At 32.0% G+C, this 24,367-nt stretch overlaps 1 protein-coding gene across 1 annotated transcript; it reads left to right on the plus strand.

The window, feature by feature from the left end:
- Positions 1–992: 992 nt before the first annotated feature.
- Positions 993–24,367, plus strand: LOC128175786 (uncharacterized). The gene is made up of 13 exons (XM_052841626.1): positions 993–1,121; positions 9,089–9,211; positions 9,317–9,430; positions 9,580–9,651; positions 11,017–11,132; positions 19,607–19,690; positions 20,576–20,668; positions 20,790–20,949; positions 21,262–21,468; positions 21,626–22,230; positions 22,318–22,409; positions 23,499–23,853; positions 23,944–24,367. Exons 1-10 carry the CDS (start codon positions 1,088–1,090, stop codon positions 21,715–21,717), a joined length of 1,095 nt encoding a protein of 364 aa, XP_052697586.1. The 5' UTR covers positions 993–1,087; the 3' UTR covers positions 21,718–22,230; positions 22,318–22,409; positions 23,499–23,853; positions 23,944–24,367.

The raw sequence follows: 24,367 nt of genomic DNA on the forward strand, positions 1-24,367 counted from the left end.
GTTTTCCGTCTATAGCTCGGAATTATTGTCGCAAAAGCCTGATTATTCATATTTATATTTTAAAAATGTGCGTAATTATACAAATATTGCTAAGAAACTACTTTGATTTTGAATTAAATAAATACCAATAAAATCAACTCCCATTAGTACTTCATAACGTTGATTTATAAACAGTTCTCAACAGAATAGGGCTAACTTATAGCAGGACAGTAGAACATTTTTTATTGGTGTGTTTGCAGGTTTAAATATTTTTTTGTACTTTTTGAATCTAATTTTAATGCCGGAAGGTAGGGTTTCCATTCCAAAATATAATATAATTCAAATCATTTTATATTTGTTTTGTTTTGGGTTTTTTTAATTTAATTTTAATGCCGGAAGGTAGGGTTTCCATTCCGAAATAAAATATAATTCAAATCATTTTATATTTGTTTTGTTTTGGGTTTTTTCAATCATTCAGAACATCCATCCACTTGTAATGCAAGAAGCGGTATTACTGACAAGTCCTTAAGAAGAATCACAGTTATTAAAAAATGATGAGATTTATTACATAGTTAGCAACGATAAAGAAATCATTCGGAACACATTTGCAGGAGTGGGTTATCAATCGAAAAATAGTTAAAAGACAAATTAATGCATAAGAGACCTACGTATGTACGATATAACATGTTTAAACATGCGAGTTCATACTCATGACGTGGAAGCTAATGTGCATGCACGTACACACGCATCTGTCACACAACTTGTTTGCTCCCAAACAAAAAAAATTAATATCATAGATAGAGTTAATGAAATATGTCCTTTCTAATCCATGTGTATTAGCAGTCCTTCACAATATCACCATACATATGTAAATCGATAGATACATTATTATTGAATTTCAAGTTAGATGGCCGTTGTAACAACTATAATAATCGATGTTGTTCCAGTTTTGACTGACCTGTGACCCGGAAGTGTTTGCCAATGTTTTTTGTTGGGTTTTTTTGCACGCGTAACCGACATGTCAATAAGACTAGTACTGATAGACGGAAATAATTCAATCCAGCGTTGTTATTTTAGAATTTATGCGGTTTGACATTCATTAAGTGAAATGGATAAACTTCTTAAAGAGGAGTCTCTTTTAAGTGAGTATGATAACGAAAAATGTCTTATTTAATATTTGTAGTATCAATTATTATTCAAAAAAAAAAAATTCTTTTTTCTGCAAATGTTTTTATTGCCCCCTTAATATCAAACTAGTTTTAATGCCAATGTTGGGGAGCCCTTGAATCATTAAACTAATTTTACAAATTGTTTTCCAATTACATATTGAAGAGACATTTTTAAACAAGTATACATATTAACACCCACACTTTAATACATTCATACAATACATGTGAAGTGTGTTCTTCAAAATTAAATGTGATAAAAATAGAAGTAATAATGGAACAATATAATGTATCTTAGATATCAAATATAAAAAATGTCATAGACTATTCAAGCTGAGCAAAACTCCCCCATCTTTTGCCAAATTAGAGCTATTACATCCTTGTCATATATCTTTTTCAACTTTTTGTAATAAAAGACTTCATTTTTAGCACCTTCAAAATTTGGTATTTGATTACAACATCTCTTTTTGTATATGTATCGTTTAGTAATCATTAGAACAAGGTTAAAAATATTATGAAATATGCTATATCTACCAAAAATAACATCAATTACTGTAATGTCTATATGAACATTAAAAGTACTATTTATCCATTCTACAAGTTTATTCCATATTTCATCAACATCAATACATTCCTAGAATAAGTGTGTCAAAGTTAAAAAAAATCAATATGAGTACTACAAAATGAGCATAGTTCTGTATTAATAATTTTGATTTCAAATAGGAGGGAATTGGTAGCTAATACTAGGTGAAGTATGCGACATTGGAACCATCTTAACTGAATGTCTTTTGTCAAATGAAAAAAAAGGTGATAACTTTTTTTCCACAAGATTTGATCAACCTGAAGAATAAATAGTAATTCCCATTATTTCGCAAATTTTTTGGTTTGTTTCATTTTATAACAATAAATTGATTTATATACATATCTTTTGAGCCTTTTTTGTTCTTGCATATTATTAAAAAACGAGTAAAAAGAATATCGATCTAGAATTGTACATAAAGTCTGAGTCAAAAGGTAAATTAAGTTTCTGTATACCATTAGATAATCCATAAAAGGTAGTAAATGGTACTGCAATATTATACTATGTACAAAATTCTTTGTAACTCATTATCTGGCCTTTAGGCTGATAGAGGACACTTACATGTACATAATATATACCTTTTTCAAACCAATGTTTGTAGAATATACATTAACCATTAATTTTAACTTTGTTATTGTACCACAGTGGGTTCTTTATTGACACTTCAGTATCAATACATTTTCTAAATTCATAAAATGCATACAGTTCATCTTTCCCAAAAATATTGGTACATAAACAAGCAAGATTCTTGGTATGCATATTGCCAAATAGTGCCATATTAACAAACTTTGGAAAATAGCACTCTATAAAAGTCTTCCATGCTGATGAACATGAATAATTGTTGAATAATCTTCGAATCCAAGTAATTTTAAGGCTTTGCATAAAAGATTTATGGCATAACATTTGTAGCCCACCATTTTCATAGATTTGAATTATGTATTTTTAAATACTTTATGTGTTTTAGAATTCCATATATATTGCAATAAATTTCTTACAATTTTGAGTATAGTTTTACTTGGAGGATTGGGTAAGCTAATCAACAAGTGTGTTTTTTAATGAATGATTAGTGTTTTTACTACAGTTATTCTCCTGCTGTTGTCAATGACCTTCTAGACCATGAAGATATCATTCCCTTCATTTCCTGAAGTTTATTTGAATAGTTTAAGTCAATCATTGAATCATTACCCAAATCAACACAATAAGAAATTCCTAAAACTGTAAAAGGCTCCTGTGACCATTTAATATTATATTCCAGTCAGAAACTTTCAACTTGTACATTGATCATTAATTGATCAAGTTTTATACACACAGTCTTTAGCTTATCAAAGTTTGGTATTAGGCCTGAAAACTTTGCAAACAGGTCTACGGGTGATAAAGCAGATTTTAGTGAATGTTGTGTGCCATCTAAAGCAAGTAGAGTGTCATCTGCACATTACAGCAACTTAAATTCATTATCATTAACTACTATTCCCTAAATCAAAGTATTATTTTTAATAGTGATTCCAATAATTTCTGCATAAAGCAGAAAAAGATATGGGAAAATTGGATCCCCTTGTCATCACCCACGTTTTATTGAAAAAAAAAATCTGAGAAAAAAAAACATTAAATGACATATAGCCTTGCATTACAAAAAAAAATTAATTAAGTATTTTAATTCATTTTATAAAGTTATCTCAAAAATTAAAAAAAAGTATAAGCGCCTTAAATTTGAAATTTCATGAAACTGAAACAAAATTTGAAATTGAAAGTCTATCATTTAAATTAAGGCTGGTTTACATTTCTCATTACAGTAGCGTATTAATTCATAGAAAAGCCTTGTATTTTCTCTTATATATCTGCCAGCCAAGAAACCTTTTTGATTTTCATGAATTAGTGTAATTTACAGTGGTTATAGACGATTAGCTAGTACTGCATATAATAGTTTGTATATAACATTTAATAATAAATATTGGTTTCCAGTTCTTTAGAAATTATCTGGGTGTATTTTCTTTGGGTAAAATAGATATACCTTGGGACTGTATGTTTGACAACATACCATTTTTTAAGCTATACTGGAAAGACTTCTCAATAAATTTGCATAAATCTGACTAGAAGAATTTGAAAAATTCAAAATTCTGCATTAAATCCATCTAATCATGGAGGCTTATTATTTTTCATTACATTTAAAGAAGTTGGAATTTCTTCACTAGGTATATTACTTTTTATTTTTTCATTCATAACGGAGTTTAATTTTTGGATATCATACCCATGGAAGACTTTATTCAAGTCTACATCCTTCAAGCAACTATCCTTATTTTCGCATAACTTGATATAAAAACATTTTAACTTCCTCCAAAATGTCCTCTTGGTTTGTAATTATTTTCCCTTCCATATTGCTTATTTTCATCATGTTTTTATTTACATAATTATTGTCTTTTTTTCATCCAACAGAAGTATCTAGTCGATTTATCGCCTTCCTCTATCAATGTACAGTGTGTTCTAATTTAAAACTCTTCATGTCTTCTAATTTTTTAAACTCAAAGTTAAGATCATCAAAAGTTTCTCCAATAAACCGACAAAAAATTTATGCTATATAGTTCATTCAATAATATTATTTGTTTTGCAATTGTCTTTTGTCTTTCTTTTCAATCTTTTGATTTTTATTGAGTACATTACTGTGAATCTTCTAATTTCCATTAATAGTACTTCAAGAAATAAACTATCATTGATTGAAAATGCACTTTAACCTGGATTATTTACTTTATATTCATTTTGAGTTTCTGAAATAATATTTTTTATTTGTAAAATAATTAAAATTCTTTAGGAGGGAATCAATAAATCGCCAGAAACCCTTTCCATTTTTTAAATAATCAATTTGTAATTCTAAAAATAGTATTGAATGATCAGTCTTACACCCTGAGAGTATTTTTACTTGAGATACAATTGACATCAGTTCCTCAGAAATAAAAGAAAAAAGCCTAGTTGGTTTAAAGAAGAGAAATGACTCCCGGGTCTTTTTTCGACGTAGAATAATGACCCCCCCCCCTTACTGTAGAATAATTAGATTTTTGTGGGGAAAAATCCCATGGGGTCTGTTTTATCGGGTTTATCCTTTGCCATGCATACATTTAATCATTTGGGTAATGGGTTCTCCGTGGGTCTATTAAATTAAATTTAGATTTCAAAGCTTCAACTTCGGATTTGCTCTGAACATTATTTTCTTTAATATAATTGTAGCAATCCAGCCCAAAATTCTGTACTAAATTCCAATCACCACACATAATAATGAACTCACTCTCATATTCTTCAATAATACTGGATATTTCTGTAAAAATAAAAATCAGGGTTATCCTTGTTTGGGCCATATAGGTTTACTAACGTTATACAATATGTTTTTGCAAAAAAAATCTTAGAAATAATATAGTTACCGCATCTGTCTATCTTAACCTTAGACAGTTTGTATTCAATATCATTGCTGAAAAGTGTAATAGTTCCTCTAGAATACCTGGGCTTAAAAAAAACCATTGAGAATAACTGGCATCTTCGCCATCTTCTGTACAGTACATTCCTCATACTATACTAAAAAACCTCCCTGCTGGTTTTCATCTCGAACAAAACAGCAATACACTGCTTATGGAGACAAAAAATTAACAAAGTATCTAACTAAAAAAAAACCTCGGATAACATTCGTTAACTCGCACTCCCAACTTATATTTGGGATTAAATATCAATCATGTCAGGTAAACTAAACCTGTAGTTAATATATCTTATATCAGACTTGCCAACTATAAGCACAATACTTAACAATTAAGTATACATGTAGTTAATAGTAAAAAGGTATGTCAGGTGCTCTAAAGCTGTATTTATGATTGTATCTAGTAATTAGCTGGGTCATGTGATTATTCTACACCCATATAAGGGTTACTTTTATCAATACAATAAAGCCACAACCGTCACAAAAGTCTTATTTTGATTCCGTCGTTGTACAGTATTTTTGCCAGTCAGTGTCGTTTTTTCCCCTTACCTCTAAGTGAACGTCATTTCTAGATTCGACTTTACCTGTTTTCCAACGGTAGTGCTTTCTAAGTTCGTATGCTGCATGTGCCAGTTCACTTTTCTTCTTCTTAAACGGTCCTGGTAGGTCACTTATGGCTTTTCCTTTGGGTATAGGTATCTGCTAGCACTTAGAAAGAATAACATTTCTATCCTCCATTTTACAGAAACGCATAATTATAGCCTCCGGTGTAGAGGGCTTGTAAAGTACATTATCTTAGGTACGCGGTATCCTGTGGGCATTCTGAATAGGAATAGAATCCAATGAACTGGGGAAATTTCCGATGTATCACAAAGAAACTCTAATTACTGCGCTGGGGTTTTCATGATATTTATCATCAATACCATAGTACAACAAATTGTTCCTTTCTTGACCTTTGCTCATGATAAGCAAGCTAATTTTCAACCACTTCTAGTTTGTTTTTAACTCACTTACTTTTTTTTTTACAGTTTTGTTCCCCTTGCCCTTTGTTCGACTCAAATTTTGTGACTGTTATCGTAATTAAGCAATTTTTTTGTATCTCTAAAAATTCGCTCTTTATGTCACTAACAGAATTTTTAATAAATGCTTCTACTGTTGACATTCTCTGGTGAAAAGTACTCTCAAATTTCTTGAATAAAGACGCCATTATGTTTTTTTCAAATCCCAATTTGTTATCTCGTCATTGGGCGTGCTGTTATAAAGGTCCTCCGTTTCCAACGGAAGACCGTATTGTTTTCGTACTGTTTCTTCTTCTTATTTTTTTTCCACAAATTTTATGCACGCGATTTCTCAGAAACTATTCTGCCGATTTTTTCCATTTTTCACAGATGATTTCCAGAGGTCAGAATTCTAGTCCTTTTTTGAAATTTTGAAATTGTCACTTCTGGTACCGAGTCACGGCCAATTTTCTATTTTTTACGACCTATTTTGTGCAGAGCTGATCTCAGAAGCTATCAGAGATATGAATACGAAATTTTCAGGATAGGTAAACTATAGTTTGAAGTTGTGCACTATTATGTTGTTTAACTCCAGTGGTGCCATTATTTGGAGCTCGCCTGGGCGCGAAAATTGGGTAGGAATTTTTAAAATTTGCCCCCTTTTAATTGTCTGCAAGATTTCTAAAATATGGTCCGATAGATTTTCTTGAAATTTGCAGGGATAGTAGAAAATGATTATATCTCGAAGAGGTCTTTTCTTTTGTTTTCAAAATTTGTTTCTTGTCATCCGTTTCCTGTCCCGCGACAAAAATATTGTGACATCGAGATCTCAAAAATGATAAGAACTTGAGCATTCAGTCTTCGTATGATTGTAGACCTATAGTTGCAAATGTCTTAAAACTATTTTGTATTGTTCGTCGTAACTTCCGGTCGTTACCAGAAGCACTCCAAAATTTTTTTTAACGAATCTCATTTCTTTTGACATAGAATTGAAATTTAAGTATACATTATTTCATTTGTCATCCATCCGATGTTAAATAAACAAAAACACTCTACTTCTGGTGAGATATCTCCAATATCTCAAAAAGTCTTTTTTAAACAAATGTTTTACCCGCGGGATTTCAGAAAGTGCAAGTGATTAGGACACCAAACTTATATTGATGATACACATTTGATAGAAAATGCGTTTAATCGTTTCCATTTTGTCAACCGACACTTCCGGTTCTCACTGGAAGGGTTCAAACAGATCAAGTGGTTTGAAATTTACAGTTATCCATTGTTTAAGAAATACTATCTTTTATTTTCACTGAGAACTTCGTTTGTATGTTTCTTGTCACTAGACGAAAAATCTTCACTCCAACAGATCTCAAAAACGGTGACGACTTAAACTACCAAACTTTGTGTGATGATAGCCCTATGTATGTATCTGTGTTTACATTATTTTGTTTGATTCGTCACAACTTCCGGTCCTCACCAGAAGCACTTAAGATGTTTTCCTTTATTTTATTTATTTTACAAGGAATGAATATATCAGTATAAAATTGTATCTGTGTTAACTATACAATGTTATATATACAGTACCGATCAGACCCAACCTTACAGAAAGTAAACCCAAACTACACCCTGGGTTTACTTTCTGGATTAACTCTGAGTTTACTTCGGGTTTACTAAAGTGGACCCAGGGTAAACCTAGAGTAAACCCAAAGTAAACCCAGAGTGGACACAGAGAGTAAACACATTAGAAGTATACAAACAGACGCTAACTGTGTATTCGGAATATACAAGGGACGGAAATTACAGGCAGTAGGATGGTAAGATAAAAGACAGGTCTGTTTCACACTTCAGTGCGTACTGTTGATAACAAAAGCAATATCCAAGTAAACCCAAAGTTAACCCAAAGTAAACCCAAAGTAAACCCAGAGTGGACCCAAATTTTCAAAAAGTAAACCCAGAGTAAACCCAAAAAGTAAATACGGGGTTTAGTTGGGGTTTACTCTGGTGTTAGGTTGGGTCTGATTGGTACTGAAAGCAAACATTTTCTACTTAAGTGAGATATATCAAATATCTTGTGTAGCTTTCCTTTTTACTTTGATACCCGTGAGATTTTCGTCACAGTAAGTGATTGAGACACGAACCTTTTATGAATGATAGACAATTGATTGAAAATGTGTTAAATGGGTTTTATTTTGTCAACCGTCACTTCCAGTACTCACCGGAAGGGTTCAAACAATTCATGTTTTTAACTAGTTTAATTCTTGGGTTTTCCATCTAGCCTGTCAAACAGTGATGTACACGAGGCAAATGTACAAGAAATATCAGCTTTTTCCATCAATGACTTCCGTTCGTCCATTTCCGGTCCTGAGACAAGAAACCTAGTTTCGAAAAGATTTCAGATATGACAGAGAATATCGATGTTTCATCGTATCATGAAAAAACAAATCAGACGGAAGACCTACTCGTTACTCGTAACGAGATCTAGTTATTATTATTATTACTGAGAACCGGATTTGATGCAATCATATTGTTTTAGTTGCAGATCTAGTACTACTTATTGTTAACTTTTCATCCATCTAGACCCATGATTAATTTACTTTTCTTATCTGTCTTTAGGCTCATGAATATGCTGTAGCCTTTTTAGTTGCCTTTTCAGTTTTATTTGTGGTGCTATTTTGTTTTTATTTTTGCTTGTTTGTTTGTTTTTTTTTTATATTTTTTTTTATCTAAAGGACTTATACTTTGTGTATCGAAGAAAGGATTGGTTGTTCCAAATGTTTGACAATTTTCATTTTTCATGTCGTTCGCCATATATAAAATGTAATATATCCGATTTGCTGTTTTTTGTATCAAAATTGTAGCTGCAACACCTTAGGATGCCAAGTGATTCTAAGTAATAGATATAATCTTAATTTAGGGTTTGTTGACGTGGAACGAGGACAGAATAGAGTTCCTGTTGTCTTTGTACTCGACACTTCGAGAAGCATGAGAGGAGAAGGTTTTGCTCAAATGAAAAAGGCGTTTGTATCAATAATTCAAGGTAAAATCTTTTTTTTCAGTTTTCTGTAGTTTTTGTTTTTCATCTGTGATAATGGGTTTTTTAATTATGAACAAGTAATTTTCATAAATATAATTCATATTCTAGAGTACTTAAACCAGCCAAAAGTGGATCATTTTGTTGCTGTCGTTAGTTTTGGAAGAGATGTAAAGGTTCTACAACATTATTCTAATGACTACAAAGCAATTTTGCACATTCTAGGTAGGCAAACCTCATGCAAATTAGCAATTTACATCTTATTTTTTTGCAATACTCGACGTATAAGAACATGAAAAATTGCCTTTTTACTTAATGTCGTTTAACATTTAGTTTTTTAACAATTTAAACGAATATTATCTTAAATGATTTAGATGACATTCTATGCGAGGGACCTTCACAGTTAGGAAAAGCGCTGCAATTAGCTCTATCCGTTTTTGTATCAGGTAAAATAATTTTCATACTATTGTTTAGCGTTTATGGTTTTTATTATATCTTTTTGACGGTGAGGACTGTTATGATGTTAATATGTCTTTATTGTCATAAATACAGTACAAGTCATTCTTCATTATAAATTTCAAAAAAGCTAGACTGTTTAAAACTATTATGAGCCATTTTTAATTCGCATTTTTGGGTAAATAAATTGATTACAAAATGACATTTGGTTATTAAAAATAGTGACTTGGGCGAAAAAACCCCCCAAATTTACAAGATTTCCGTAGTGCTTGTATTTGAAAACAAACTAAGAATTTCAAAATCACGTAAATGTGACCCTCATAAAATTTTGAAGGCAAACTAGTAAGCATTTAAATAAATAATCAATTGACTCTATTCATAATTGGTACTCGTTTATGCAATGCATAATTTTGAATTATTCGACAAGTAGCCCAACGCTTGAAAAGAAGTGTAATAGAGTAGTAATTTTTTTGAATATTAAGGTATTTATTTTAAATTTGAAAAACAGTTCAACAATTAGTCAAACATCAAGCTTATATTGAATAAATGGTTGTAACAAAACGTCGGCAAGGTGAGTGATACATGCATGGTCTCGTCGATCAGTGGATGTACAAGTTGAACGATTTTTATTCGATATGCAAAAAAAATTAAACCAGTGAGAAAATCCGTGATAAGTCTAGGATAGTTGAATAACGGAAAATTTTATTTTCAAATTTTTTGAAATACGTAACCATCAATCGAATAATGCAAGCAACTAATCTCTGTCTCATGATATCCCCGGTTCCTACTTTGCATGAATACTCAATATTTGTGAATACCTCAGGTTTCAAACGATGTTTATTCAAAATTATGAAAACCTTCCGAATGACTTCCTAAGGAAGAAAAGATGTCAACATTTCCCACCATAAATCTCCGTAAGAAATCAATTTTGTTCCTGTGATTTTTGCCAAGTGAAAAATGATAATGTTGGAAATATAAATCGCCAAAATGAGCTGCATAAATATCTTGGGACAGACTACAAAAAAATTGTTAATTTTGCCATCTCTAAAAATTGCCACTCCTAGAGATAGCAAACTTAAATTCTCTAGCTTTGTTGTGATCTTTTCTATGGCTATGTAGCTTTATCTAAATTACAACTCTGATAACCATTTTACTTATGTAAAATATGCTTAATATGCTTAAACATTTCTCAACATTTTTTATAAAAACAAATTAGTTACAACTTCAATAATATATTTGGATCATAATCATTTTACTTATGTAAAATATGCTTAATATGCTTATTCATTTGTCAACCTTTTTTTTATAAAAACAAATGAGTTACAACTTTAATGATATATTTTATTCATTCATAGGAATGGTTGGATGTCTGATTGGACCTTTCTCCATCAGTGCAAATTTAGTTATAATATCTAGTGGGAATGTATCCAGTAATGACAGAGCAAGGCACAGCGAAGATTGCAGATACGAAGTATATCTTAGCATTTCTTATCATGCGAAGAAAAACTGTTTTTCAATTTTCATGTTTTTAGTAGAATATTTCTCATTATGTTAACCTTAAGGAAGACGGAGCTAATTTACTTTTACAATAGTGATTTTCATTCAAATGTTATATGAGTAACAGTTACTTAAGATGTAGAAAAATAACATAAAACTAGACACGATCTCATTGCGAGCAACGAGGAGGTCTTCCGTCCGATTTTTAGAACAGGAAATTACCTTGCCTTTTATCTTCATCAACGAGACATATCAGGAAATGCAGATGTGATCTAAAAGAGCGATGGATGAAGGATTATACACCTGTAGGATCCTTAATTTTAAGGACCAGTCCCATTTTATTTCATATTAAATAAGAGGTCTATTGACTTAATAACAGGTCTAATAACCTGTAATAAAAAGAAACCGAAGAAAAAAAGAGGGCCTTCCTTTGTAAACGGAAGACCCTAATAACAATAAGAATAGAAGGGTCTTCCGCTGAAGACGGAAGACCCTAATAATAAAAGACTGTATTTGTCTAAATCTTAATTGAAGAGTGTTTTTCAACTTGTACTACACTCCAACAACCCTTTTATGTTGATTATTTTAGTTAGAAAATAAAAAAAAAAGCAGAGAAAGAAATAGAGAGAAAGAACAAATCTTGGCTCTGGCGAGATTAGAACACACAGCCTTTGCAGTTGTCTCAAAACATGGCTGACGCGAAATAATTCCCGAATTTGTGTTTGAATTTGGGGCGTTTTCGCCCGGGAGAAGAGCTGAGTTTTTGTATGAGATGAAAAACAAAGTGTAAGATGTCTGACTATTTAGGTTTGGTAACAGTGCGAGGTCATTTGAAATATTGACGCGTTTTTGTCTGGAGGGGGGTGAAAAGACCCGAGCTTGATTTTCGTCGTAAATAAATCGAAAATAGAATTTTGAGGTGTGGATCTCGGGTTCGTGTAACAACTATTAGGGGAAGTCCTAAACAATGACTGATGCAGTTTACCCATGTATTTCAGTGTTGAGAATTTTTGTTCGTGTCGTTTACTATTATGTTTGTTTTATTTCAGCAGGATTGATAGAATCTTTATAAATGTAGAAATAATGAAATCAGTAACACGTAAATTTATTCGGTAAAAATTTGATGCAGTAATTTCCACAGTTCTAACATTCATAAGTAGTTCACACGCTATCGTAGATTCAGACTAAACGGAAAAAAAGAAATATACATGCAACAGAAATATTACGTGGCTGCACAGGGGCCAAGCCCATTTCAACATTAATTTCAATGAAACCATACATAAAGAAAGAGGTCGAACTCTGACCCAGATAGAAAACTATCAGCTCGCTTTAAAATCCTAAAAAATCAATTAATCTTTAAAACACTCGCAACGTGCATGTATTTTTCATAAAAGTAATGTCTGAGATACACTCCTGCCGAATTTTAAGTTGATGGGTCTTACAATAGGGGAGATATACGCATTATTCTCTCGAAGTCGCCAGTTTATTTTTACTCGGACATTTACCGGTCCAGAGCTCACGATGGGATTTTGCCTATGACAACAGCAGTATTGCAACAAGTCGAGAAACATTTGCAATAATCTTTTAAAATCTTACATCAAACGCAATTTATGGATTTACTTTTTACTTTTAAAGTTTTCAGAAATAAGATATATAAAATGCCATAACATTTACATGCTAAACACTACATATGTATGATGAGAGAGAGAGAGAGAGAGAGAGAGATTAATCAGAAATCGATTTGATCAGAGACATAAATAACATTTACGTCTCTGATTTGATAAAGAAATTTATAATTGTTTTATCTGCTTTTTCATATGTATTATATTTCTTTTTGTCTCAAGTTTTTCTTTGCCGACAATTACTGCATAATAAAAAATTCTGGTAAGTCAGCAAATAAAATAACCTACATCATTAGAAATATAGTATGATTATTTATTCCCCATTTTCCCGAATCCAAACGATACCCAAGTGTTATGTCTAAATGACCAATGTTAAGCATTCAGTTGATAATAAAAATCGGGTTTTTTTTAATCCCAGACAGTCAATAGATTTGTTATTAAATCATTGAACAGTGAATTTCAAAAAATAACATCCGTAGACAATATCCCATAACTAGAAAAAAATACGTATTTACTTTTTTTGACGTCAAATGTACATTAGCCTCTAGCCTCATTACTCCATGTTACCTGTAGTAGATCTTTTAGAGAGAGAGAGAGAGAGAGAGAGAGAGAGAGAGAGAGAGAGATTTTAGTGTTCAGGAATTCAATATAAACGCAACATTTGTCAATAAACGCATGTTTACATGCATACATGTACATATCTAAATGTTTGAATAAATACAAAACAACCTTTCTTTTTAAGCTTTGTAAAATACTAAAAACGTTGGTGCATTGCTAAATGTTGTGTGTAAACAATCATTGAAATGGCGGCATTTCTTTGATGCCGGCAAAGCGATCCAGTGAACTCTAATGCGGTCGAACTGCAGGGGTGCTTCGGCGGCATGTCTTTGATGCCGGCAATGCGACAATCGTCCGAATTTAGCGAGCAGTTGACAGAAAAGAGCTCTATATTTGTACTGAAAAAAAAGCCGCTATTATTTTTATTTATGACAAAAAGGAAACGGAAAACATTCAAATCCATCATTATAAAGATAAAATCGTTAAACAAAACACAGTTAAGCAAGAACAAATAATCGGCACTCGGGGACTGAACCCGGGTCGCCTGGACACAAGTCCACCACTCTAACGACTGAGCTACGCGGACTCTCGCTTCAGAACTTTGGAGCCCAAAATCTCGAGAATGCATGGATCGATTTTAAAACAGATTTCATATTCAGAGGTTTTCAGAGTGTCTCTATCGAATAGTAACATAAAAAAAATTCAAGTTCAAAAAATTGAAAAATTAAGGTTTTCCATTTCCTTCCGCTGACGACCGGAAGTGACGGCAGACGTTCGGATATGCGTAGTACACTGCGGCCGTTCACTCTCTACGATCTCTGAAAATTTAAAAGTTCTATCTTAAATACTTTTGGAGAAAACTCGTGAACAAGCAAAAACATAAAATCTTTAATATCTCGGGACCAGAAGTGAGGACCAAAAAAATCCCATGTACTTTTCTTACAAATGTTGTCATAAACAAGATCTAAAATTTTTATCAAAATCGACTGAAGCGTTTTTGAGAAAACGTGGGAGAAAAAAAAGAATAATAACTAGATACGATCTCGTTACGAGTAACGAGTAGGTCTTCCGTTCAATTTTTTAAACGATTCGATTAAAATATCAATGAAATTTCAGAATTCTCCCTCAACCACCTCCTTTTAGATAATGTATACGATTGTCAATATCCTTTAAAATGCTTAACAAAGAGTTTTGCTTTTTAACATACAGCACATTAAAGATTTAAGATTTTAGTCCCCTAAAATCTCTAATTACGTCATCAATGGGTTTGGAAATGATTTTACAAACAGATATTGCTGCTATCAACAACTTTGCTTCTATAATGCATTACAAAATCTTGATCATATTTAAGGTATGAGTAATAGAGTTTACGAAGGCCTTGGCCCCTTATTTAAGGGGCCAGCCCCTTTTTCTTGGTTTTATACGAAAGGTCTCATAAATGCTAACATTTTTTGTTCTTACATCCATCTAAAATTGTTGATCACTTTTGAGATACAAATGATTGAATATTTTAGGGGCCAGCCCTCTAGATCCTTAATGGGGACAGAAATTCGTGTTTTGATAAGTGGAATCAATTTAAATCATTTTTTCAAACATTTTTTCTTCAATGATGTTTAACAAAATATGTATACTTCTCTAGTTATTTTTCGTCAAAGTTTAAGTACTTTGGCCCCTAAAAATCCCTAATTACGTAATAAATGGGCGTGGCAATGATTGTTTCAAATACATATTGGTACGATCAACAACTTTGCTTCTATAATGCATTACAAAATCTTTATCGTTTTTAAGTTACTTGTAATAGAGTTTACGAAGGCCTTGGCCCCTAAAAAAAGGGGCCAGCCCCTTTTTCTTGATTTGTTTGAAAAGGTCTTAAGAATACAAATATTTTTTGTTCTAACACCCATGTAAAATTGTTGATCACTTTTGAGATACAAATGATTGAATATTTTAGGGGCCAGCCCTCTAGATCCTTAATGGGGACAGAAATTCGTGTTTTGATAAGTGGAATCAATTTAAATCATTTATTCAAACATTTTCTCTTCTATGATGTCTAAGAAAATATGTATACTTTTCTAGTTATTTTTCGTCAAAGTTTAAGTACTTTGGCCCCTAAAAATCCCTAATTTCGTAATAAATGGGTGTGGCAATGAGTTTTTCTAATAGATATTGGTACAATCAACAACTTTGCTTTTATAATGCATTACAAAATCTTTATCGTTTTTAAGTTATTTGTTATAGAGTTTATGAGTGTCTTGGCCTCTAATTTAAGGGGCCAGCCCCTATTTCTTGATTTTGTTGAAAAAAACTTTTGATTATCTACCACTTTTGTTATATATATTTTAACAAAATATCAACTCATAAAAAGATACAGATCAAAACGTATGAAAAATTTGATTCGAAATTCGTACCCAATTTTCGAGCCTAGGCGAGCTCATAGAAATGGCGCCACTGGCGCCAAAAAACTACATTGTGCACAACTTCAACCTATAGTCTACCTATCCTGAAAATTTCATATTCCTATCTCTGATAGTCTGTGAGTTTATGTCTGCACAAAATTAGTCGTAAAAACTTACAAAATCGGCCGTAAATCGGAACCGGAAGTGCCGATTTCAAAATTTCAAAACTTCTAGAATTATGACCACTGGCTATCATCTGAGAAAAAATGGTCGAAATCGGCCGAATAGTTTTCGAAAAATCGCGTGCACAAAATTCGTGTAAAAAAAAATAATAACTAGACACGATCTCGTTGCGAGCAACGAGGAGGTCTTCCGTCCGATTTTTAGAAGAGGAAATGACCTTGCCTTTTATCTTCATCAACGAAACATATCAGGAAATGCACATGTGATCTAAAAGAGCGATGGATGAAGGATTATCCACCCTGTAGGATCCTTGATTTTCGTCGTAAATAAATCGAAAATAGAATTTTGAGGTGTGGATCTCGGATTCGGTTAACAACAATTTGGGGAAGTCCTAAAACAATGACTGATGCATTAGTAGTTCACACGCTATCGTAGATACAGACAAAATGGAAAACAAGAAATATGCATGCAACAGAAATATAACGCGGCTGCTTACATCCCTTGTACTGTGTAAATTTTAAGTCTCCGTACAGGCTATACTCGCCGTTTGATCTCAGGAATTTCTTCTTAATTGTTCAATCCGCTGCATATTTGGCAGACAATAAGAATGGGGTCTAAGGTTTTATTCCACTGTCATGTCAAGCACGCCAATCGAAACTCAAATGCCCCAAAATTTATAACTCTCTTAAAAATGAACGAATATGTCTGGTCATTAGTACAGTAATCTAGAGTTGAATTAGGTGAAAATAAAGGCTCAAGATGAAAGATCCAGTAAAATAAGGCCAGAAAAACTAAATGATTTTGTGAATAGGAGAGGGGGGGGGGTTGGTGCATGTACAGTGTGTAAATTTAATTTCCGCGTATAGGCAACAAGCGCCGTTTATTTCAGGAATTTCGTCTTAATTCTTCAATCCGCTGCATATTTGACAGACAATAAGAATGGGGTCAGAGGTTCATTTTCACGAATTTTCATTAGGATTGAGTGAAGGGCTTGGGAGTTAGAATATTTTTTTTACAGTACATGTCAAACACAACATCTAAAGCTCAAATGCCAAAAGCTTCATAACTCTGTTAATAATGAACGAATTGGTCTGGTAATTAGTACAATAATCTAGAATGGTAATTAGTTGAAATTAAAGGTCGAAGATCAAAGATCAAGTAAAATCGGGCCCTAAAAACTAAATGATTTTATGAATTTGGAGGGGGGGGGGGGGTCGGTCGGTGACTTCTATATGAAACGTATAATATTAAATTCTAAATATCACATATTGCAATTTGTGGTATTAAATAAAATACATATGTTAAAAACAATGTATAAGCGTTGTTTGAACGATGTAACTATTGATTTTTTTTTTACATCTGTTTATTTTTAGGCTCAAACACTCATAAACGGGTGGTCAGTTTTCAAATCTTGTCGCAGTCACCCGTTCGTTTGTATAGTTACGAGTATAAACTTCGGAGGTTTTTCTTAATCCCAGACAGGCAACACATTTGTATCAGTATATAGACATGCACAAAAAAGGAAAAAGTACACCATCTTTAATAAAAATGACTTTTTAGCGTTGACTTTCAATCAGTAAGAAGACAATCATTAAACAATGAATTTCAAATTATTTGAATCCATAGATATTATCCCGTAACTTGAAATAAATACATGTATAAAATTTGGACGCCAATGTACATTTAGCCTCTATCCAATTTAATGCATATTACCTGTACTTAGTTCTTATGTACTTTAGAGAGAGAGAGAGAGAGAGAGAGAGAGAGAGATTTTGTAGTTTTTTGTAGTGTTTAGGGAATCAGTATATCAGCAACGTATGTCAATAAACGCATGCATACATGCAAGCGTGTATCTATATATGTGAACAAATACTAATCAGCCCTCCTTTTAAAGCCATATAGAATAACGTTGGTGCATTGCTAAATGTTGTGTGCATACAGTCATTGAGATAGCGGCATTTCTTTGATGCCGGCAAAGTGACCCAGTGAACTCTAATGCGGTCGTACTGCAGGGGCGCTTCGGCGGCATGTCTTTGATGGCAGCGATGCGAACTGCTGACAAAAACGAGCTCTATATTTGTACTAAAAAAGCTGTTATTATTTTTATTTATGATAAAGATAAAACGGAAAACAATAAAAACCATCATTTTAAAGGTAAAATCGTTAAACAAAACAAAATTAGGGAAGAAAAAATAATCGGCACTCGGGGATGGAACCCGGCTCGCCTAGGCACAAGTCCAACACTCTAACGACTGAGCTACGCGGACTCTCGCTTCAGAACTTTTGAACTCAAAATCTCGGGAATGCCTGGATCGATTTTAACACAAATTTCATATTCTGAAGTGTTTTAAGCGTCTCTATCAAATAAAAACATAAATAAAATTCAAATCTAAAAATTTGAAAAATTAAGGTTTTTCATTTCCTTCCGGTGACGACTGGCAGTGACGGCGGACGTTCGGATATGCAAAGGGCACTGCGGCCGTTCACTCTCTACCTTCTCTGAAAATTTGAAGGTTCTATCGTAAATACTTTTTGAGAAAAATCGTGAACAAGCAAAAACATAAAATCTTTAATATCTCGGTACCGGAAGTGACGACCAAAAAAATCTCGTGTACTTTTCTTACAAATTTTGTCATAAATAAGATCTGAAAGTTTCATGAAAATTGGCTGAAGTATTTTTGAGAAAACGTGACAGAAAAAAAAACAATAAAAATAATAGTGAAAAAGAAACAAAGCAATAACAAGAAGGTCTTCCGTTTCCAACGGAAGACCTTAATAATAGAGGAAAAGAAACAAAGCAAAAACAATAAGGTCTTCCGTTTCCAACGGAAGACCTTAAAAATAATATAAAAGTAGAAGTACATATTTAGTAAGGGCAATTTCAAAAATTGTTTGTATTACTTCTCTTTTTCAATCGAGCGTTTTTGTGAGAGAAAAAATAATTTCAAATAATTTTTGCAAAAGATTATGTATCCCAATTGAAATATGATAAATATTTGATGATTTTGAATTAATATAACTTTAGTTTTTACTGTGGCACATGCAAAAGTGCAAAGAATCCTAATATTTTCTCAATTTTTCATGCAAACGATTGCACAAACTATAAGAAAAAGGTTATGTTCATCATTTTGAGGTTTATTAGTGAAACAAAACGACTTGTACGTGTTAATCATTTTTTCATGATAAAATACTTCATATCTTTAGCATAGAACCGGTTTGACTCAATTTTCAGTAGAGTATTGAAGCAAATCGGAATGTAAATGATTTATTCACTTGCTCAAACTCTATTAACTAATCTATATAGATTGTTAGAAATAACTTGAGCTAATAAAAACTCACTACAGTACTGTGGCATCCTCTAAAGAATTGTGAGCAGATTTAACAATGTTGAAAAACGTATTTTAGCATGTTATATAATAGTACAATATAAAGTGTGTATTGATGATGTAGAGCAGATATATATTGTGTCATAAGCGATTTTCCATTGAGTTTTAGTTATTTTGACGTAATATTGAGAATTCGATCTTCGTCATAATCCCTTAATTAAGTGTGCTATCTTTCTTCGCAAAGCAAATTAGGTCCGTCGTCTTTAGTTTTTATTCATTTGTTTTATATATATTAATATATGTTGCCTGTTTGTACGTGTATATATTTATAAATTAATATCATGATTATTATTTTTTTTACAGAAAACGAATATTGTTAGTTTTGTTGAACAAAACTGCGAAAAGAACCCTCTTATTTGTGTTCCAGTTGGTAGTAGCCCAGACATGGTATGCTTTATGCTAAAAAATTCCGAAAATTAAAACAGGTTCCATTTATAAGTTACTGCTTTCAAATGTGTACATGTTTGATGAAATCAACGGAAACAGGAAAATATTTCGTTATGCATATGTGTGTTAAAATTAATATCAATTCCAAGGATCAATATATATATATATATATATATATATATATATATATATATATATATATATATATATATATATATATATATATAATGCTGAAAGAGTGATAATGTCACACAATAAAAATAATTAAGTAAAGAGGATAAGAATACACACACACACAAATACTATTACTTTCTTCGCAAAGCAAATTAGGTCCGTCGTCTTTAGTTTTTATTCATTTGTTTTATATATATTAATATATGTTGCCTGTTTGTACGTGTATATATTTATAAATTAATATCATGATTATTATTTTTTTTACAGAAAACGAATATTGTTAGTTTTGTTGAACAAAACTGCGAAAAGAACCCTCTTATTTGTGTTCCAGTTGGTAGTAGCCCAGACATGGTATGCTTTATGCTAAAAAATTCCGAAAATTAAAACAGGTTCCATTTATAAGTTACTGCTTTCAAATGTGTACATGTTTGATGAAATCAACGGAAACAGGAAAATATTTCGTTATGCATATGTGTGTTAAAATTAATATCAATTCCAAGGATCAATATATATATATATATATATATATATATATATATATATATATATATATATATATATATATATATATATATATATATATATAATGCTGAAAGAGTGATAATGTCACACAATAAAAATAATTAAGTAAAGAGGATAAGAATACACACACACACAAATACTATTACACCGACTTTATCAAATATGTATCATTTTTCTACTTTATAATAGTGTTTCTTAGGATCAATAGCATATGCATCAAAAATTGGAAAGCTTTTGAATGTTGATGAGGTGGCACAATACGGAAAATACTCAACTAATATGGTAAAAATACTTATATCTATAACACTCTAACAGAGTGCGAGAAAGACAAAATCAATAAAGCCTTTCCTGTTTTTTGTATTCTTACAGAAAATAACAATGTGAAATATTGTTATTTTTAAAGGTTATTGCTTCAGAAATAATTGGCAGTGTTCCAACAACAAATTATACGATCAATGACGTTAGAACTGCTGTGCAGACTAGAAGTGGATCTCAAATTACAACAGAGAAAGATATTGTAAACATGTTAAATTTTCAAAACAATACCTCCTATAGGATAGGATGCAGGATACAGGATAGAGGATAGGATTGTTTTGTCAACTATCATGATAGCAGCACTGTACTTTATATCATCTGGTGTTCCTTGCATTATAAATGTTTCAGTGTAAAAAGACGAAGGACAATTACTAGTATTAATAAATAATCAATAAATTACTTATTGCACTTCAAAAAGTGACCATGGTAGAAAATATTAACTTTATTATTGTTGTATGTAAAATATATAATCATTTTAAATATAAATGCCTTCATTTTTTAACAAAGAAATTTATCCTGGAAAAACAAAAGTGCTACTTCCATAAATGCTCAATAGTAAGTAGTCATTTTCTTATATATAAACGGCTTGAATATGGCTTTAGATTTGTTTACTGTTACAGGTCTAAACATATCTGTGGAATGGGATACAACCATGATATTTCCATATCACTTTGATACAAATCATCATCAATCAGATGTTGTAGTTTGTGACGAACCCAGAATACTACAGAGAGAGAAAATTGCTGTTGGCTGTCTTGTTGAAAGAGGTTATATGTCATGATTTATAACGATTGACATGTTGAGATATAATAAATTACCAAATGTACTATAATTTTGTACATCAGGAGTGACCCGATAAGCATTTCTCTATTACATGTACGTTACTGTACACTATCTTAATATTTCTTTGATATGTTAAACCAGGTCCTGATTGGAAGTGGCTTGATCAAGATGGAGGAAAGAATAATTTTGGTTCGGTGTACAGAGTGAACAAAAACAACACTTCATGTAATTAACTATTAAAAGATCTGACGCCATGTTATTTGCAAGCAATATTGTAAAAATTAACAAACAAAAAAACTTTATTTGAGTCACAGCACAATAAGTGCATTGTATTTAGGAAAAATTAAATCAAGTAATATTTAACAATAATACTAGCACTACTACAAAAATACGAACTTATTTTTCAAGACCACCTCTATGGAACGACGTTATGTTTGTGAAAATACAAGCCAATTTACCTGTCAAATATTTGGTCGATCAGTCGTGTATAATGCGCTCGTGCTGTCTCGATTTTTAAGCATATCTGTAAAAGGCACCTTATCATTCTGTTATGACTATTACAAATGTACAGCTCAGGGATATTTTATTTTGAATCTAGTCTGCGAAAATCATTATAATAATATTTATTTATTCATAGGTTTTACATGTCTTAGTTGTTATTGAAAATTTGTGCAGGTACGATGGCCTAATGGTACCAAAAGCAACTACAGATTCGGATATGACGGGAAATATGACGTTTCCATTTGGTATTCCACTATTATTTTTTGAAAACGAATAAATTAGCTTACATCGACTTATATACATATTCTACAGCTAATCCTGATATTTTTCAGTGACCCTTTTGACAATAGTATAATGGGAACATTCAAAGAACGACAGAGTAGTTGGCACAAGGAGAATTCAAAAACGATTGCATCGAATGATGGTTAGTCTGAATTGCAATAAACATGCTGCTAGGATATATAAAGGGTGTTAAAAAAGTTAGTTCTTTTTGTAATGAAAAATGACAATAACAAACTGTCAACCTTCTCAAAAATCCATAAAACGAAATACAATTTCAAAGCACTGCAACACAGACCTCTAAAAAGATAAAGGTAGTATAACGTGTCTAGGAGGCCCGTGATCATCCTCTGCCGACCGGTCACCCGCCGTGTGCTCTTTGTCGTAATCGAAAAAAATCCCCAGAAAAGTCCGTAGACAATTAGGTGAATAATTATGGTCCAAAAATTAGTATAAAAATGTCAGTCAGCGTTCAGCCCAGTGGATTATTGTATCAACCATAGAACTTACGAAAAGACTACTTCACACGAGACTGTTGATAGTCCTGCTTTATGAACTTGGTTGTCAGTAGCTTACCTCGCTTTTGAAACTGTTCATACGAAGAGCATGCCCTTGTGTATCGAATTAACTGAGAAACAAAAACACCATATGCAAGTGATGAAGGTTTATAGCTACATAAGTAAGGAAAGCTGACTATAGAAAAATTGAAGTCTTCGCGTTAATCATAAAGCTTTGTTGCTAGGTTACCATCAATAAAAGTTGGTTCAATATCCAAAACACGCTACGATTGTTCAAGATTGGGCGACACCCCAAATTGCCTTCGTAACACAGAGTTAGTGTTAAGATAATTAACCAAACTTTATTTTGAGAGCAATTCCCAGACCTAAATTACACAGAAAATCGCTCGAGCATTCTGGACCGTGAGTGCTGTAGTTAAGGATTTGCGCCCGACATACACGAACTAGTTTCGCCTCCGTCCTTAACGAGCATGTAGGAAGATACCTCAGAAACATTTGATCTCTTGAATTCATTAAATGCCAAACAAAAAAAAAACTTCAAAACAAAGATTGTCTGTCTGGTTATTAAAATTCAAAAACTTGCATATAATTTGTTTATTATAATGAATTTAGGATAAACTTAATCACGGAACAAACTTTCTTGACACCTTTTACATTTAAGGCAGACAACTTTTAATAGTTAAATTTATAATAAACATATACTGTCTTTATTTTAGGTATCATAAACAGAGATTGGACAGTCAAAGTGACCTCCTACAGTGCAAGGGCCATAGACACCGATGTTCGAAATAAAAGTGAAAACCAGGTTAAAACTTGTAAAAACATCACAGAAAAAAATAAACCCTCAGATGAAGCTGTGATAAACAGTCGGACAATTCAAACTAAGAAAGGGTCTTCTTCTGAAGGACACTGGAACACAGATTCAAACACCAGCCCAAACTCGTCTTTTTGGGAATGGAAAACAAAACAAGGAAGATGGATTTCCTTTCCAAAATCAGAAAACGAAAAAATACAAAATGCTTTTAAGAAAAATAGAAAGGGGACTGTTCTTGTGAACATAAACGAAGATTTGTAAGTATATTGAACAACTTTCAGCATTTGAAAATTGATCAATTTAAGTTTATGTTCGACTTTGACAGACATTTTTGTACTTCTTTAAAGGTATAGAGTGGTTTTCTCCAAAATGATTCAGATTAACATATGTAACCGAGAGTCGCACGAAATAAGACGCCTCAGCTGAATTGTACTTTACGACGCTACCAAAGATATCATACCATAACAGTAATAACGTGGTTTTTAGCTCGCATGAGTTTATAATTCCTATATATTTCTTGTGAATAGTGGATTCAAAGAACTGCGAACGCTAAACCCGTTTCCCGCCTGCATTTTACATCCAAATATATCGGAATTTCGGTCAGATATTCAAAAACCAAGTTTTCCTCTAAAAAATATAATCAAATCATAATAAATTTATATCAAAATAAAATTTGTAATGAAATTATTTATTTTTAAACAAAAGTTTTGCTAACGCGGGGTCTTAAAAAACTTTCATTGAAATCGGTCTCTATGAGTGAGGAAAATATTA

Source organism: Crassostrea angulata, chromosome 3 (genome assembly GCF_025612915.1).
Source record: "Crassostrea angulata isolate pt1a10 chromosome 3, ASM2561291v2, whole genome shotgun sequence".
NCBI classification, from domain to species: domain Eukaryota; kingdom Metazoa; phylum Mollusca; class Bivalvia; order Ostreida; family Ostreidae; genus Magallana; species Magallana angulata.